This window comes from Phocoena sinus, chromosome 2 (genome assembly GCF_008692025.1).
Source record: "Phocoena sinus isolate mPhoSin1 chromosome 2, mPhoSin1.pri, whole genome shotgun sequence".
NCBI lineage: Eukaryota > Metazoa > Chordata > Mammalia > Artiodactyla > Phocoenidae > Phocoena > Phocoena sinus.
Window position 1 is genome coordinate 8,207,713 of NC_045764.1, and position 17,594 is coordinate 8,225,306.

The following is a 17,594-nucleotide window of genomic DNA, read 5'->3' on the forward strand; positions in this document are numbered from 1 at the left end:
AGAGATCCTGGCTTTCTCCTGACCTTTTCCTTTCCAAAGCGAGTGGTATGGGGGCACTCAGATCCTGGACGAGGTGAATTCTCATCGAATATGGAGATTGTTTAGTTAAGGCAGGAGCGGTGTCTATACGTGGAGGGCAGTCATGGCACCAACAGCAATATTGATCTGTGGGGCTTATCTGAGGCCAGTGTATTCACTTCTTAGCAAATGTTTATTTAGCATCCACTGTTAAGCCTGGAGATACAGAAGTAGCTGGCCTTTGACCCCTTGGAGAGCTTGTATTTTTAGTTTAGGAGGTAAATATCAAGATAGAATGTAGAAGGTACTAGAAAAGAAAATTGGGGCTAGCCTTCAGAGGACATAGTGGAGCAAACAATTCCTCCATATAATAAAAAATTAAAGGCATAAATTCAAATGGACAAAAGAGCCCATGATTTAGTCATCCGGGCTCCCCAGTACATTCCTTACCTTTATCTGTGTGCGCGCATCACTCTTGCAGGCTCTCTCTCTCTCACTCATACACCCAGCATATCAATACTTGAAAGCCATTATTTGAGGTATTCTAGCTGAATCAGTATCCCTGAGCTGTCCTTGCTGAGCACACGTACTTCTGATTCACAGACACTGAAGAGCAAAATCTTCTTCCTTTTGAAGAACTCCCCACCCCCTCTCTCCATCCAGTGACATCTGTAAGAATTTCATCCTCTTGTTTAAACTTTCTTTGGAAGCTCATTCCATACAAATCAGCTGTCTACAATAAAAACCTCTAAAGGCACAGAGTCTCATTCTCCCCTGGGGTCCAAAAAGTGATGGGTTCAGATAGACTTATCACACACCTCCACCCTCCAGTGACTTTCTGCAAAGAAAGCTGTCCTTAAGGCCATCTCTATTGAAGGTGCCAATGCTTGGACCAAAAATCTATTTGTATTATATGTTAGAAGCTAGAAGCAATCTGTTAAATAAATGCATCCAATTTCTGTTGCCTGGAAGCAACTGCGTATTTATTACTGACCTAACAGTTTGACCTATTGCCACCATAAACCAAATGGGGGGTGTTATCTCGCTCAGCTTTAAAGACAGTTATCAGTCAAGCAATAACAAAAATACCCTGAGGGTCTGCTGGGACTTTTTTTTTTTTTTTTGCTTTGTTATCGGCAAATGCAGTGATGTGCATTCTCAAATGAAAAATCAATGGGATAATGAAATCCAAGCTATCGAGGATCTCTTAGCTAAACTGTATAGAGAAAATGCTTCTTTTACTCTTTGCTTCCCATCCCACCCTAGCTTAAAGGAAAAAAAAAAAAAAAGAAAAGAGGTTTGAGGAAGAGACCTGATGTCAGGAACGTGAGATGTTACATATGAAAGAAAAAAATCCCAGACAGCGAGGAATCCTTGATACTGTTGGGTGTAGGAAATGTGACTTTGAACCCAACGCAATCAGCAGAAAAGATTTTAACAAGTGGAAAGTGGTGGTCTCAGAACTGGGGTTTTTAATCCATCTCTTAGCTTTTGCCTCAATATTGGGCAGTTATCCTAAGGGACCTGGGGTGGGTCACCGGTCCTTCAGTCTTTCCCTTTGTAGCACCTTCAGTGGAGAGATTTTTGTACAGGCACATAAAGTAGAAGTAGTGACTTCCTTCCACCTGAGGGTCCCAGGACTCCAGGTGCAGGAAGCGCACCTCCCCGCCGATATTGGAACCCTGCCTGTGTATGTGTGTGTGTGTGTGTGTGTGTGTGTGTCATGCCATGCCACCCCACACAGAACTGGGGTTGAGGAATCCAAGTAGGGGACATGGGGGAAGGAAATTCATTTTTCTTCCAAGGCCAACTATTCGGTTTAGGGGGAGTTCTGGCCTCCTTGTTCTTTCTGTTTTTTGACCATTTTCTTACTTTCTAGTCATTTCATGGCCTGATCAGTGCTAAACTAATATATGGCTGGGAACCAAGGAATTCGTCCCTAGAGTGCTGTTCTTTTAAAAAGTTTAGCGTAGGGAATGAAATTACCTAGGGAGGGGGGATCCAACTGCCTATTTGTCCTCTGATAACATGGATGAAGAAGATGGGCAGTGAGCAAACCCAGTAGAGTAGTATCCAAGTGATGTGCATGTCTGTGTCTCTTCAAGCAAAAGGTCCCCATTTTCAGGTTCTCCACCAAGTGAATTATGGCCCCCAGAAGCCAAGTCAAACCCCCAGTGGTCTGAGTGGTCAGAAATGCTGTGCCCTTGGGGTGGGGTGAGGATTTCTCAAGTCTGGGCCATTGACTGATCTTGAGAGCACAGGTAAAGCATTCCATCTCTCGGTTCCTCCTTATTCCTTGAGTTTGGGACCAGCGGAAAACCACTGTGCACCGTTCTAGTCTGTCTTTCTTGAGAGGATCCTTAAGAGGTTGTCTCACCAGACTCTTTATCAAGAATTATTGCAAGGCAAAAGATGAAAATTTAAATCTGCATGGTCATTGAATGGATTTCTGTTCCGAGTTTTTGCATATTCTGTATTTATTTGGCATCATTCATTACAGGGCCAAACTAACAGCCAAAGTTATTTCCATCCCCGCCGTGACCCTGAGGCCACACTCTGAATCACTTCTTTTGTGTAACTCTCACATCCCAAGCCCACATTCTCCCTGTCCTTAATCACCCCCGGGGCCAGTTACCAGAGAACCAGGGACAGCTCTTATGCCTCAGGGTCCGCCAGGATTGTTCAAACTAGCCAATCCTAAACTGTTCCCCCTGCCTTTTCCACAAAAACCCTAAAAAAGCCTCTGGCCTATGTCTTCCCCATACTCCTTTCTGCCTTATGACCGACACCGTGCTTCTCTCATGGCCCTGCGTGCTGTAGGTGCCTCTCATTTCCAGGAAACCTGTGAGGAACAGTAAACTTTCCTTCAGTGGCATTGACCTCTCTGTGTTGTCACTCAGTCACTTTTATAAATTAAGATCAGGGCACAAATCATCTGCTTTTGGATGTAGTCATCCGATCAATGAGCAAGTACTTTTGAGTCCGTAGTATTTGCCAAGTGCTGGGCTAAGATCTGGGGATGATTTTTTTTTTTTTTATGTTGAAAACTTACAACTTAGTTGGAGAGGCAGGTCATGTTTTTTAAATAACTAATTGCACAAGGCAGTGCTAAATGCCTTGCAGATGACACAAACCAGAAGCTCTGGAGTTGTTTGAAAGAAACCCCAGACGTAGGCAGTCAAGGAAGACTTCACTAAAAGTAAGGCTTGAATTCAGCCTTGAACAATGGCTATCATTCAGATAAAGAGGCTGGAGACACTGTTCCAATGAGGAGAAACCACATGATCAAAGTCCTGGGGTGAGTGTGCATATGGCGTGTTTGCAAGAGGCTGAGCACAGAGGGAGAATCCTAGGAGATCTGGGACATTTTCAGAGGCTGGAAAGGCGGGGCTATGGCTTATTACTCCCCGATAATGAGGTCTGTTTGTCTTACCTTCCAATCAATCAAAATGCACATGCTGTTACCTTACAGGTAGATCTCTCTGTGTTTTCCAGATTATAAAAAGTCTGTTGAGGAAAAGCGTGTACACAGAATAAGTCCCATAGACTTCGGGAAGTGCAGCAGCTGAGGTGTGCCTGGGATGGGTGCCGTGTGAGTCCAGAGGAGGACCACAGCCCAGGCTGGTGTGTGGTGTGAGGTAGGGGTGTCGGGGAAGGTTTTCTGGAGGAGACATAGGAGAGCTGGGTCTTGAAGGATGGGCCAGACTTCGCTGTGCCGTGAAGGAGAGGAAAGGCATTCTAGACAGAGGGTACAGCATGAGCTAAGGTGCAGAGGTTTGAAACAACACGATCCCCGAGGGGCATTGTCAGCATTCAGGACGAGAATTTATCCCGCCTTTCTGGAAGATGTCGGCCCCGTCGTTTTGCTTAGAAGACTTCTTTTTTCATTCTTTTTTCACCCTTACTGTACTCAGAGGAGAGTCACCAAGCATGAAACATAAAGTTAATAGGAAAACATTTTTGTCTAGGTGAAAATTCTTGGAGGAGAGAGAGGCCAGGTTCCTCAGGCGGACACTCTTCCAAAGCAGCTCTCATCCTCAACCCTGGAGCCACAGGTGTAGGCTTAATTGAAGAAGGGATTTGCTTTTTTGTGCAAAAGGTGCAGTGTGAATGGCATCTCAGAATGGAGATGGAAGCCTCTGGAGTGTTCTCTAGCTTTCATTTTTTGGAGGCTTAGAGGAGCAAACGTTTTAATACAACGATGCAACAGCTTTTGTTTAAAGAGTGCCAGCCTTTCACACAGGTATATACGGTATAAACATCAGTGTTGCTCAGCGTCAGGCCCTGAGGAAATGTTGTGCAGTTGTGTCTGTTCAGCATGAGCTTATTACTAAGGCAAGGCGGCTATAGGACTCTGAGACCTCCAGGATGATGGACCGAGGACTGGGAAGGAGAGGAGAGGAGAAGGACAAGGGTAGATTCCTCTGTGATCCTGCCTTGCCCTTCAAAGACCAACCTCCTCAACTTGACTCCAAGGCCTTGGTCACCACTCTGCAGCCTCATCCCTTTCTACTCTCAGGACACCAAGGTTTCTTCCCACCCCGGGGCATTTGCACATGCTGGCCTCTCTACTTGGAAAGTGGTTTCCCCTTCCTCTTTGCTTTCCTCTTGTCATTCTTCAAATCTCAGACACCAAGCAGTCCTTCTCAGGTCTCAGGACTAGATCAGGTTCTTACAGGTTCTCATAACTCATCGTCCTAATACTATTAGTAATTACATAATTGTGGAAATAGTTGCTGAGTGTCTGTCTCCTAACAAGAATATAAGCATCAGGGGAATAGGGAGTGTGTTGATTTCACTTACTGCTACGTCTCCAGACCCTTATTTGAAGAAGGTGGTCAATTAATGTTTATGGAAGGAGGCAGGGAGAGAGGGAGGGAAGGGAGAAATAAATGCAGGAGTGACCCCATTTACATGTCATCAGATATTTCCGTGGTTCACCTTTAAACAGCTTTAATGAGGTAAAGTTGACATGCAATAAACTACACAAAGTGTACAATTTCATAAGTATTGACATACATCTACACCCATGAAACCATCACCACCATCAAGATAATGAACATCTCCATCACAACCAAAAGTTTCCTCGTCCTCCCTGTGTTTCCCCCCATCACCCACCCCCAGGCAACCACCCGTCTGCTTTCTGTCACTGCAGACGAGTTTGTACTTTCTAAAGTTTTCTATAAACGGAATCATACAGTCTGTACTCTCTATTGTCGGGCTTCTTTCACTCAGCATAATTATTTTGAGATTCATCTTTGTTGCTGTGTGTATTAATAGCTCATTGTCTTTATGACTGGGTAGTATTCCATTCTATAACTGTATCATAATTGGTCCATTCCCCCGTTGGTAAAAATTGGGGTTGTTTCACGTTTGGAGCTATTACAAATAAAGTGAACATCTGTGTATGAAAGTCTTTGCGTGGACACCTGCTTTCATTTCTCTTGGGTAAATACCTAGGAGTGGAGCGGCTGGGTGGTATGGTCGGTGTACATCTCATTTTTAAAGAAACTGTCTCTGACTCACTTTGCACCCCATCTGCTTCCAGCGAGACGTTGTGAAGATTGCTAACACGTTTCTAAAGTGTGTTTGGAGGCCTTCAGGAGAAAAGGCAGTCAGGAGTGTGGTGGTTAGGGAATTCAGGAGAAGAAAGAGAGTATGATTGCCTTTTCACTTCAGTGCCATTGAGGAAATGGACTGGGGGTCTCAAACCCCCGACTTTGACTGTCATGCAGTATCTCCCGCTGACGCAGTATTCCCCCGATAATTCCCTTGGGTTCTGCAAATACTGAGCACTTAAGAGTGAGGCAGAGGGCCACGTTTATCTGTGGTCACGCATGTTTTGCAGCACATATGCCTTTGTCCCAAGAAACTCCAGCAAAACCCAAAGCCCTAACCCACTGGTCTCTCTTTTCCTCAGGGGACACTTAAACTGGCTTCAACTAGATCGAAGAGTCTTGGAACACGACTTCCCCAAAAAGTCGGGACCAGTGGTTTTATACTTTTGTGTCAGGTATGTACATTGGGTATCCATCCTTTCGTTTTTTTTTTCCCCCCCTCCTTTGTCAGAAAAGTCTGGGAGGGTAGAGCGATCAAAGAAAAGGGAAGTCAAGTTTGTCTTGGTCCGTTGCCAGGAATAGAGGTTGTGGTATAGCTTCATTCCCAGCAGATGTAAACACAGGGCGTGAGTGTGTAAGGCATGTCAGCGTGTGTGCGTGGACACATGTGTTTGTGCTCTGACAATAGGATGCTTGTGTGGAATGAAAATAAAACCCTTTTTTTTTTTTGCTTTTTTGCGGGGGAAGGAGGGCATATATCTCAAAGGAAACTAAGTCTCTGAGAATAACACAAATCCGTGGTTTCTTTTGGTGGCCTTCGACGCTACATAGCAAAAGTCTGCGTATTCTTTCCTTCCGTCACAAGTGCTACTTGGTCTCTTGAAACTTGCCTGTTTTATCCCAGGTAGGAATAGTTGAAACCCAGCAGCAAATCACAGATTAACGCGTTTCCCACTAAGGGAGGCTATGGTGTAATAATATATCAGAAACAATAGTCATTTTCTGTTCATTAACGTACTGTAAGAAGTTTTATTTCGTGACTGTATGATTCTTATAGTTAATATTTGCAATAGTCTTATGAAGTCAACCAGGCTGACCACTTGGGTTTGCAAAGGGTTGTGTGAAGCCAGAGGGGGGTCATGTCATGGGTTCAAGGGCAAAGTACAAATCATGCCTAGCAAAGCCAGAATCTGAGCCCCCAGATCTAGCGGCTCCCTGAGCGCCCAGTCTGTGGAGCCACCAGGCTGTTTCTGTCTACACAGCTGCAGAGGTACTTGGGTTCAAATGTCTCAGCCTTCCACTGGACACTAACCCTTCCACTCAATGCATAGACCCAGCACTTTTTAAACATGTGAACAGAAATTCAAGAGCAGGACACCAATGCTTCACAATTCAGTTCCTCCTAAAAAGGACAGCCAAGGATACAGTTTTACGTGTAGCTGTCCTGATACGGCGAAAGGCAAAAATCAGAGGTAAAGGGTCCCTTTCACAGGCGGGAGTATGTGTCATTATCTCAGCTGGCTGAGTACATTTAAACTTGCATTTAATCCCTTTTTGATTTGTTTAACAGCTGCAAACATACCAGAGCTAATCGTCGCCATTTCCATCCCTGATGGGCACAATTTCAGTGTCATCTTCTCTTTAATGGCGGCTACTTTTTCTCAGATAAATGGAAAAGTCATCCTATACAGCAAAGAGTAACAGTGGCACCGGGAGGGGTGGCGGCATCAGGGGAGACTCGGTTGCATTTAAGCAGGTCATTGACCCGCAGTGGGAGATGGGTGCGTACACTTGCCATGGATCAGGCCCCCCTCCTTCGTGATGCTTTTTGCGAACGTTAGCCAAGAAGAGAAAACACTGGGCTGGTTGCATATTAGCTGTTTTTCTTCAGGTGTCTGTTATGAGTTGAGTTATGTGTGGGTTTGGGGAACGAGCCTTGGAGAAAAGCTTGGAACGCTGTGAGATTGCTGGGTTGAAGTGTTTGTGGCCGAGGTTCTGCGTGCAGATGGGTCCACATCACTGCAAGCCAGCGTCTCTCCGTGGAACCAGATACACAGAGAACTGCCAAGGTAGAACCAGCCTAACAACAGAACTGGGGACGGGGTGACTGAAGACCCAGGGACATGCATTTTCCTAGTTAGCCAAAGCAGGCACCTCTCCAAATGCTCATTAGGAAAAACTCTCCGAATTCACATTTAGGGATGGACATCTCACAGAAATACAAGGCAGAGCTTTCTCTAGCTCATCCTGCAAGCGGATCTTTCTGGAGAGCCCCAGGTTTCTATTTCCATTGGCCTCTTGGCCACCTGCGTACATCAAACTCAACAGGTCCAAAGCCAAATTCATCATCTTCCCAGCCACCCCCCCACCTCCCCAAACCTGTGGTACCATCAAATCTGACGTCATTATCCATTCAGTTATATAGGCTTAAATCTTAAAATCTGTCCCCCTTTCCTATCCCTCAAATTCTTACGGGCATTAATTCTCTGCTGCTACTTACGAAATCTCTCTCCGCCCTGCCCCCTCCTCTTTATTACATGAACTCAGGCCCTCATCTTCTGTCACCTGGATTTTTATGACCGCCGCCCGGCGTGGCTCTCTCCCTGGCACTGGCCACGGAAGATCCTGGTTCCCGGAACCCCTGCTGTCCCGAGTCCCCACTTTGCAGCCGGCTGAACAGCATGGTATCAAAATACTGATAATTTGTCTTCTCCCAGAGAGGAAGCAGGTTCTCCCACAGGGGTGAATTCCGCACTTGTACCTTGGTTTTCAGCCTGGGAAGAATTTCCAATTTATAACTCGGTGCCTTTCTCAGGATGCCTATAGGCTATTTTCTACAACGGAGTGGTATGAGATTATCTTCACAAAAGACCCAGACCCTGGAATATGCTGGAGTCTCCAAAAGAGCTTCTGTCCAGCTGGGCTCTTTCCCTGTGCGTACACGCTGACCTTTCTAAACAAGAACCCAGCTGTCCATCACCCGTGCATCCCTGCAGCCCCTCTCCAGCCCCTCATTGCCTTTCTCCTTACCTTTAAACATCTATATGTTACATCTATATAACACGTGTACAGTTATATAGGAGAATAAAAGCAAAACAGAACCACCTGATAAAAGAGACCATAGAAAAGATCAGCTGCCTTAAGCCAGGATTTAAGAATTCATGGAGTGGACGTCTTAACCCTGTGTCACTGAGGATCTACGTTTGGGCTGCCACCAGCATAGCTTGTTACTTGGCATTTATATATTCTTTCACTGCGATGCATATTCAAAACATCTGTGAGAGTGAGGGCAGAATTATGGCTTCCATTCAACCACTTAGGAAAAATAAGACCCAAATACATTAAGTAACGTGAATTAGAACTCACAGAATTTTGCTTCATCCTCAAAGCCAGGAAATGAGCATTTCCTCCTGGGAGGGTGTGAAGCTGGCTGCAGGACAGTCTTGGAATGACAGGATGGAGGGCTAAGAACCTGCCTTTGCTGACCCGTTATTTAGCCTCGAAGGGACTTGATCCCTGCAATTCTCATCAGTCAGATGACCAGGAATGGTCACAGTGGCATCAGGGTCTTAATAATTACCTAAAAAGGAAAAAGGTCAGAGAAGAGGGGGAACTGTCCATTATTACGGATGAATTACCTTCACAACAATCCTTGAGACAGGTATTATTTTTCCTAATCAAGATAAGGAGGTGGGAGCCCGAGATGTTTAGGTAGATTCTGCCCCCGGGCATGGCTGGCAAGTGATGGAGAGAGAGCGTTGCTGCCTGTGCAGCAGGGCCAGAGGACCCGAGTTGAGATCGCTGCCCTTGGCCCCTCTTGGCTCCACGCTTGGCCACATCTGCAGCAGCAGCGTCCATCTGCAAAGGACAGATGCCCCCATCTCTGGGCAAGAGGTGTCGCGGAGAGCAGCCCTCCCAGGCCTGACCTTGCTCTTCTGGAGCTACCCAACTCAGCACCGTGACAGAGCGCCCCCTGCGGGGGACAAAGCAACCTGTAGTCCCAAAGCTTGGCGGCCCTACCGGAAAGCACCTTGGTGGAGGAAGGGGCATCCTCAGTGGCAAAGCAGGCATTTCTAGAAGCTGAGATGTGTGTTGTTAGTCCCACTTGAGAAAGACTTGCCATCTCCTGACAAGGGGGACGTCCAGTGGGGAAGCGTTTTGCCCTGCCCTGTGCTCTCTCCTCTTCTACAAAGAACATGCCTCGGTCTCACCAGCCCCTTTCTGTCACCCTGAGCTGCGTCCCTGCTGCCTTAAGAGCCAAAAGCCACTCTCATTTCAACTGTGAGGTGTCAACAGCTTTCTCACTTGTGAACGCCATGCTACGTACTCAGCATTATCGATGGATTCGGTTGTTGATTCATGGATATTCATCGGCACTTGCTGTGTTGTAGGTACCATTTGAAGAGGTAGGAAGAGAGAAGTGAACAGGTAAACAAGCACCATCCCCAGCTTCCAGGGTCTGTCTGTCTCTTACACACACACACGCGCGCGCGCGCACACATGCACACACACCCCACATCCCATCTTCCCAGGCTGGTGCGTCCACCTGCCCTCCAGTTCCAGCCCCTCCCACCACCTCAGGGAGCTCACTCCTGATAGTTTTCCCTCTCTTTTCCTCTATCTTAAGCTGCTTCTCCACTGACCCCTCCCCTCCATGCCCCTCCATGATGCTCCCACCCTCAGAAAAGAAAATACCCTCCCTGACTTGTCTCCTCCTACAGCTACCACCCCTGTTCTCCCTTCTGTTCACAGCAAAGTTTCAGAAGGATGGACTTGCTGCCCCCTTTCCCATGTCCCATTGATCCCTCAGTCTCTGGGGGTCCAGCTTCTGGTCCCATCACCCCCGTGGTCACTGGAGGTCTCTGGGCACCAAATTCCACAGGAGCTTCTCTGCCCTCCCCTGTCTGAATCAAATAATGCCATCATCTTTCTGCCCCCAACTCACTCTTCTTTCCCTGACACCTCCTTATCTCTGCGATGGACACCACCACCCATGCAGCCCCTCAAGCCAGGAACTTGAAAGTTGGCTTTGACGTCATCTGCTGTCTCCCACCTGCTCCCTTCTCTGGCCTCTTATTCATGAATTCCTCTTGTTTTCATGTCTTTAAGAGCTCCATCCCTTACTGTCCATGCACACCCTCCCTGGCTATAATTAGGACCTTCATAAACCTCTCCTGGTCCTGAAAATCTCCTTGTTCATCTCTGCTTCTGGTCTTGGCCCCTTCCATTCTATCTATGTGTGGCACTGAGCCCCTTTCTAGAATTCTTATCTGATCCCCACTCACGGTGCTCCTGGCTTTCCATTAGCATGCTAAGGCCGCCCTCCGCACGTCCCTCGTGACCTGACTTGTGCATGCCCACCCAGCCTCATCTCTCCCCCCTTGCTGCCCCCTCACGCACATCCGTTACAAGCAGCCCAGCGATCAGTGTGTGACCAAGATGGAAGTCAACGACGAGACCCTTGTTTAATGCTGAGGGCAAGCTCCCGACACTGAGAACAGCGACCCTCTGGTAGTGTCCACCAGGCAAGCTTAAGAAAGAGGTCGAGAAAACATAGAAGGAAAATATGCCCGCCCACCCAAGGGAGCCCCTCTGTCCTGTTTTTTTTTTTTTTTTTTTTTTGTAGATACAAGTTTATGCTCAGGATAATTCCTCCATGTCTGGGCTGTTCCTTTCATTGTGTATTCTCCAGCCATGTCCTCGGAGCTCTGGTCATCGACACTGTTTGTAGGAAAATAAATAGAGATTAGATGTGTCTCCTCAAACTTAGAGTTTCACAAACAATAAACAAAAGTGAGCTACAGAAAAGAAAAAAAAAAAAGAGAGAGAGAGAGAAAGAGAGGAGATGCCCAGAAGCTTTAATCTGGGAGAGGGGATTTTACAGTTGAGTTCATGACCCGACTGTTGGTGTCTTTGCTGGCTCATTAAGACAGCCAGTGCTGTTTGCTGTCACTCACGGTGACAGTGATGGCGTGGATCTAAAACGAGGTGCCTGCTAACCAGAACTTGCTAGATCTCAACTGGGTGTCCCAGTTAGGATTTTCAGCGCTGCTGAAATTCTCAACATCAGATACTTGGCCGCAGAAACTCACAGCAGTGTTAATTATCCTTCTCATTACGATCGCTCCTTTTTGCTACCAAAAGCAGGCCTTCCAAATGTGACATTTGTGTTCATTACAAAATGAAATCACTGGGCCATTTAATTAACACTTGCTGTAAATAGTCAGTGATTCCCAAGTGCCAAGGGGTGGATGTGAGAGGGCGGAGGAGAGAGGGGGCCCAGTGGGGGAAACCTAGCTGACGTCATCTTGCTGGATGGTGTTCAGTCTCCGCCCCCTGAGACTTCTACACGTTAAAGGGGACCAGACTCCCCAAGGCTTCAGAGCCTTCAGTATTTAACATGCTCAAACGTGTACTAGCATAGCACATATTTATGCCTACTTAGACCTTCTGATAATATATACTCAGGTTAGCTTCATCTGGGTCAGGTTGGGTGTGGCATCAGTCATGGTACTGAGCCAGGTTTGCCCTTGGCCTAGAGCACCGTTTCCTTTGACTCAAAAAGAAGCCCTAAGGGACTTCCCTGGTGGTCCACTGGTTAAGATTCCGTGCTCCCAATGCAGGGGACCCAGGTTCGATCCCTGGTCAGGGAACTAGATCCCACATGCCACAACTAAGAGCCCGCATGCTGCAACTCAAAGAACCGGCATGCCACAACTAAAGATCCCACGTGCCACAACTGAAGATCCCACATGCCTCAACTAAAGGTCCTGCATGCCACAACTAAGACCCAGCACAGCCAAATAAATAAATATTAAAAAAAAAAAAGAAGAAGCCCTAAGATTCAGTCCTACTGGGAATTCCCTGGCAGTCCAGTGGCTAGGGTTTCACGCTTTCACTGCTCAGGGCCCGGGTTCAATCCCTGTTCAGGGAACTAAGATCCCACAAGCTGTGTGGTGTGGCCAATAAAAAAAAAGATTCAGTCCTACTAAATATGCTGAAGAGCCGGTTTTAAATTGGAGGTTTTATTAGTGTTCAGGTACTTGGGGCCAACAGATCAGGAGATGACTGCCATTGAAAAGAGAGATCGCTACTCGGTTCCCAAGAGGAGGGGGCACCCCTGCCAGGCAGGGCCACATGGGGAAGCACCAGGCTCGGCCAGGAGGCAGAGGGAGCTGGGGACCTGTGGGCACCAGCGTTTATTGTGATTTCTGCAGGGAAGAATGGGTGAGGCAGGGTAAGCAGGCTTAGGATTGGCTAGCTTGAATAATTTCAGCAGGCTTTGTCCCAAGTTATCCAGTTGCTGGCCTTGGGATGATTAAGGCAGGTGCATAGCGGCCTGGAATGTGAAATCCCCATAGGGGAGGCGAGGAAGTGTATGTGGGCGCTGGATTGGCTGGTCTGCCTGCAAAAGGCGTGCTCACGGGTGAATCCTTTACCATCTTTAGGAATTGGCTAAGCCTCGAAGGGGCTGTCCCTCCAGGGTCAGCAAGGCCCCAGACGTCAAAGCATCCAAAACGCATAGTTAATACAGAATCAGACTTGGAATTGTCCACACAGACCCTCTGAAGCTACGAGACATCATTCATTTCCTTAGGTTTACCCAGAGACCTGGAATTTTCTTTGTGAACCCGGTCTTTGAGGAAGCCCTCTGCGCTGGTAGGTAAGCAAATGCAACATCGCCACCTACTGCCCAAAAGGAGGACCTTTGACCAGGCTCTCAGGAAAATCCAAAGGAACAGAACTGGCATCAAGACTTTGAACACACACCATCAACCTTCCCCGTTTCCCTAGAAGTGTCTTCTCCGGTAGAGTGCACTGGGCCTCGGTGTGGGATTGAGATGTCTGAGGTCTGTTTTTCTCTGGGCACTTTTGACTCACTAGCTTCCTAGCGCAGAAGGGATGAATTAAATATCCAGGGTTGGGCTTCCCTGGTGGCGCAGCGGTTGAGAGTCCGCCTGCCAATGCAGGCGACACGGGTTCGTGCCCCAGTCCGGGAAGATCCCACATGCCGCGGAGCGGCTGGGCCCGTGAGCCATGGCCGCTGAGCCTGCACGTCCGGAGCCTGTGCTCCGCAGCGGGAGAGGCCGCAACAGTGAGAGGCCCGCGTACCGCAAAAAAAAAAAAAATATATATATATATATATATATATATATATATATATATATATATATATATCCAGGGTTAGAACAATAATATGACAGGCCTGGAACTCACAGGGTTTCCCAGGCTGTTTCTTGGTGATAAAGGTTAACAGGAAACTGCTTTCCAGTTTCTTTCAAAAGGAGGTGATTTTTTTTCCAGTCCATCTCAGAATATGCTTGTTATTTCCTCCACCTTCCTGTCTCTTGCGCAGCCAGGGAACAAATACTATCTCAAAAGGCATAGAATTTCCCATCTCGTTTCAGTTTTCCATTATTAGAGAGTTGGAAAGGGAAGTGTTACTTTTTTTTCTTAATACGCTGTTGAGGAGAAAATGGGGGGCCGGGGGGCAGAATGTCTTCGCTCCTTAATTCTCAAGACTTAAAGCAAATGGTATCAAGATGTACGGCATTGCTTTGAAAAAATTAAGTTATTTCAGACCCAACAGCTTTCGACTCAGAATTATTATTCCAGAGCTAAGGTCACTGACTGGCAGACTCTAGAAGCCTCTGCTGCTGTTCTGGCTCTAGGACTGAAAGTCATCAGCAGCCCCGCGTGGGCAGCTTTCCATGTTCACGGTGAAAGAAGGGGCAGAGGGACAGGGCCTGGGTGTGGCGTATAAGACCCCCGATCATAAATGGTCTGGGAAATCATTTGTTATTTTTTCTCCCTCCTGCACTGTCTTCGTCGCCCATTTCACTGTCCAGTAAGAACTCCCACCAACGGTGTGTGGAGAGGAGAACAGTTGAAAGCGTCTTTCATTCGTAGAACCTTAAATGTTGGTGCCAGGCTCTGGATTAGTGCTGGGGATGCAAAAATGAATGAGATTTGGTCCCAGGCCTCAAGGAGTTAGCAGCCTACTAAGAAGGCATCTCAGGGAACAGAAAATCACGGCACCATGGGGCCACACAATAAGCAGAGGGCGTCACCGGAGCCCAGGAGAGGAGGTCTTCTGTGGGGACCGTCCGCAGAGTCAGCAAAAACTTCTGGTGACCCTGAGTGAGTCTGAAGGGAGCAGGGGTGAGCTGGGGTGTGCAGGAGGATGGCTCTGGAAGTGAGAGGAATAGCTCAGACACAGGCACAGAAGCAAGATTGATCTGTAATAGGCCACGCCTGCAGGTCGCCCAGCTGAGCTGGCTTTGCTCTGACCCACCCGGAGCCCCATCCTGAGCCTCTGTCACCCTTTCCCCCTCCCCTCCTCTGCTTCCTTTCCCTTCCCTTCCATCTGTCTGCCTTCCTCCCCTCCTTCTGGTTTTGCTATTCTGACTACCCCTTGCCAGAAAGTTTACAACGGATGTAGACTTTTTAATTACATCAACTGTAACTTACAGTCGGTTCTCCATATCCACGGATCAGATGTGAAACCCGCGGATATGTACTGACTGTACTGCACCATTTTATTTACTTTTTAAAATTTTGTTTGTTTGTTTTAGTTTATTTATTTATTTTTGGCTGCGTTGGGTCTTCATTGCTGTGTGCGGGCTTTCTCTAGTTGCGGCGAGCGGGGGCTACTCTTCATTGCGGTGCGTGGGCTTCTCACTGTGGTGGCTTCTCTTGTTGCGGAGCACAGACTCTAGGCATGTGGGCTTCAGTAGTTGTAGCATTCGGGCTCGGTAGTTGTGGCTTGCAGGCTCTAGAGCACAAGCTCAGTAGTTGTGGTGCGCGGGCTTAGTCGCTCCATGGCATGTGGGATCTTCCAGGACCAGGGCTCGAACCTGTGTCCCCTGCATTGGCAGGTGGATTCTTAACCCCTGCGCCACCAGGGAAGCCCTACTGCACCATTTTATATCAGGGGCTTGAGCATCTAGGATTTTGATATCCTGGGGGAGAGGTGGGTCCTAGAACCAATCCCCTGTGGATACCAAGGGAAAACTGTGTTTTGCTTTGAGATGTAGAATTTGCTTCTATATTTCAAGTCTCCATTACTAGGGGAGTGAAAGTAGTACAGCTTTACAGTTCCTCTGAGACCACTCAGACCCTTTATGGAGACCTCCATGACCTAGAATACTTGCTCCAAAACGGAGGCAGGTGCTTTTTTTTTTGCTTTTTTTTTTTGGTAGGGAAAAGGGTGATGGTAGAGATCAACCAGCCACCTCATTCCCAGGCTTTGCGTGAATAAAGACTGTATCGTAATTACCAGAAATTTTGTAGACCCTCCATGATGGTAATTGTCAGACTAGTATCTGTGGATTGAAAATATCTACTAATCTCTGACGATGACTCTGGACTCAATTACAAATTTAAATGAGTCTGTGTTGTATTCATCACGACAGCCTCTGCACACATCTGTAAAATGGTCAAAGATGTTGTTTACTTAGTCTGTAGACAAGGGGCTGCAAACTGGGGGGCCACGGGCTCGCCCAAGCCTACACACACATTTTGTTTGCCTTACAGTGTTGGTGTGTTGGTTTTGCTATTGTTGTTGTTGTTTTAATCTGAATTAGGTTCCAGTATTTGAAAGCAGCAGACTTCTTAGGTGGGGAACTGCTGACCACGTCCTGCTGTCTTTTACAGACTGGCAAGCGGAAGCCCAGCAAGGTTATGGGACTTGCCCTGAATCACACAGCGCTGGGCCCAGATCACTGGGCTCTCGACTTCCTCCCCAGGATTCTTTCCATCACATCTTAACGCTGTTCTGGATGATCATAGAACTTGTTTCTTCTCATTTCACCTCCTGCCCCCCTTGGGGCCCCCAGTTTCCACGAGGCAGGTGCCCAGTGCCCTCCAGGGGTTGCCACCCCACTCAGAACCTCTTCCCTTCCAAGGCTCTGCGTGCCAATCATTTCCTTCTCCCCTCTCATCACAGCTCCCTCAGTGCAGCTGAGCCTTAGACAAGTACAAGTGCCTTACCTAATTCAGGAATTGAATAAACTCCAGAGTCGATGTGTGAAGGATCTTTGAATTAAACTTAAATAATTTCAGCATGTGTTGTCTTGACAAAAATCCATAAGTTTCATCTGGATAAAAATCCAATTCTCATTCGGCTTCATATGCACGAATATCACGGCTTTAACACCAGCCACAGCTCTCTGGATGTGCAGACGTCAAACCCCACCTTGCCATCGTCACGAAGACCTGTTGTAACCATCTCAAGGAGAAATAGGGCCCTTCTTTCGATTAAGCAGAAGAAATTATCTTTTAAAACTCCAGCTCAACAGTGATGAGGACAAAAAGTAATGCAATGGAAACAAATGACATTATAAAAAAATTGGAAAGCAGGTAATGAAAAGGGAAGTAAATGGTCAAGTTCAAGTGTACTCTTAGAGGTCGATGGCAGGCCGGCTCTTTGCTGTGAGAAGGGCTGTCAGTCATGACGGTCCTAACCCACGGTAAACGAACTTGAAAAGCACTGCTTTCCCTCAAAAAGGAATGGTGGAAGCAATAGACGATGCCTTTTTCTTTTGTTCCTGTTGGATTGGGCGTCCGTATCCTCAGGTCAAATCGTGTAACTCGGAGAACACATGATTTTCTGCCTGATTGGTTGATGCTTCTGTAGTTCACTGGCAGTTTTTCTCTTCCAGGTTCTATATAGAGAGCATCTCATACCTAAAGGACAATGCCACCATAGAGCTCTTCTTCCTGAACGCCAAGTCCTGTATCTACAAGGTAAGAACTTCCTCTTCCTGTTCAGAGTTTTCCGTTGAAATCTGGAAGTCTCCTTTGAAGCTGGGAATCCCAACTTGCTGCCCCTAATGCAATTTTATTGATTAGTAGAAGTAATTTATAAATTAATGACTATAAATAAATGAGAACTCCGTGGAGCTAAAGCTATCAGGTTGTTCATAACGTGACTACTTCCAATCCCATCACTGTGTTTTAGCTCCTTGGAGGTGTTCCTTAGCTTGATTTTAGGCGTCTCCTGAACTTGGCAACTGT

General features: G+C 47.1%; 1 protein-coding gene across 8 annotated transcripts in view; it reads left to right on the forward strand.

Annotated features, from left to right (window-relative positions):
• FRMD4A (FERM domain containing 4A) overlaps nucleotides 1–17,594 on the forward strand; it is a 331,795-nt gene that overhangs the window by 191,957 nt on the left and 122,244 nt on the right. For all 8 annotated transcript variants that reach the window (XR_004348140.1, XM_032620676.1, XM_032620632.1 and 5 more), the window contains exons 4-5: nucleotides 5,939–6,031; nucleotides 17,240–17,324. Coding sequence is in view for 7 of the 8 variants with exons in the window: in XM_032620676.1 (XP_032476567.1) it covers nucleotides 5,939–6,031; nucleotides 17,240–17,324 (178 nt within the window). In the remaining variant the exon portion in view is untranslated. The remainder of the gene's footprint in view (nucleotides 1–5,938; nucleotides 6,032–17,239; nucleotides 17,325–17,594) is intronic.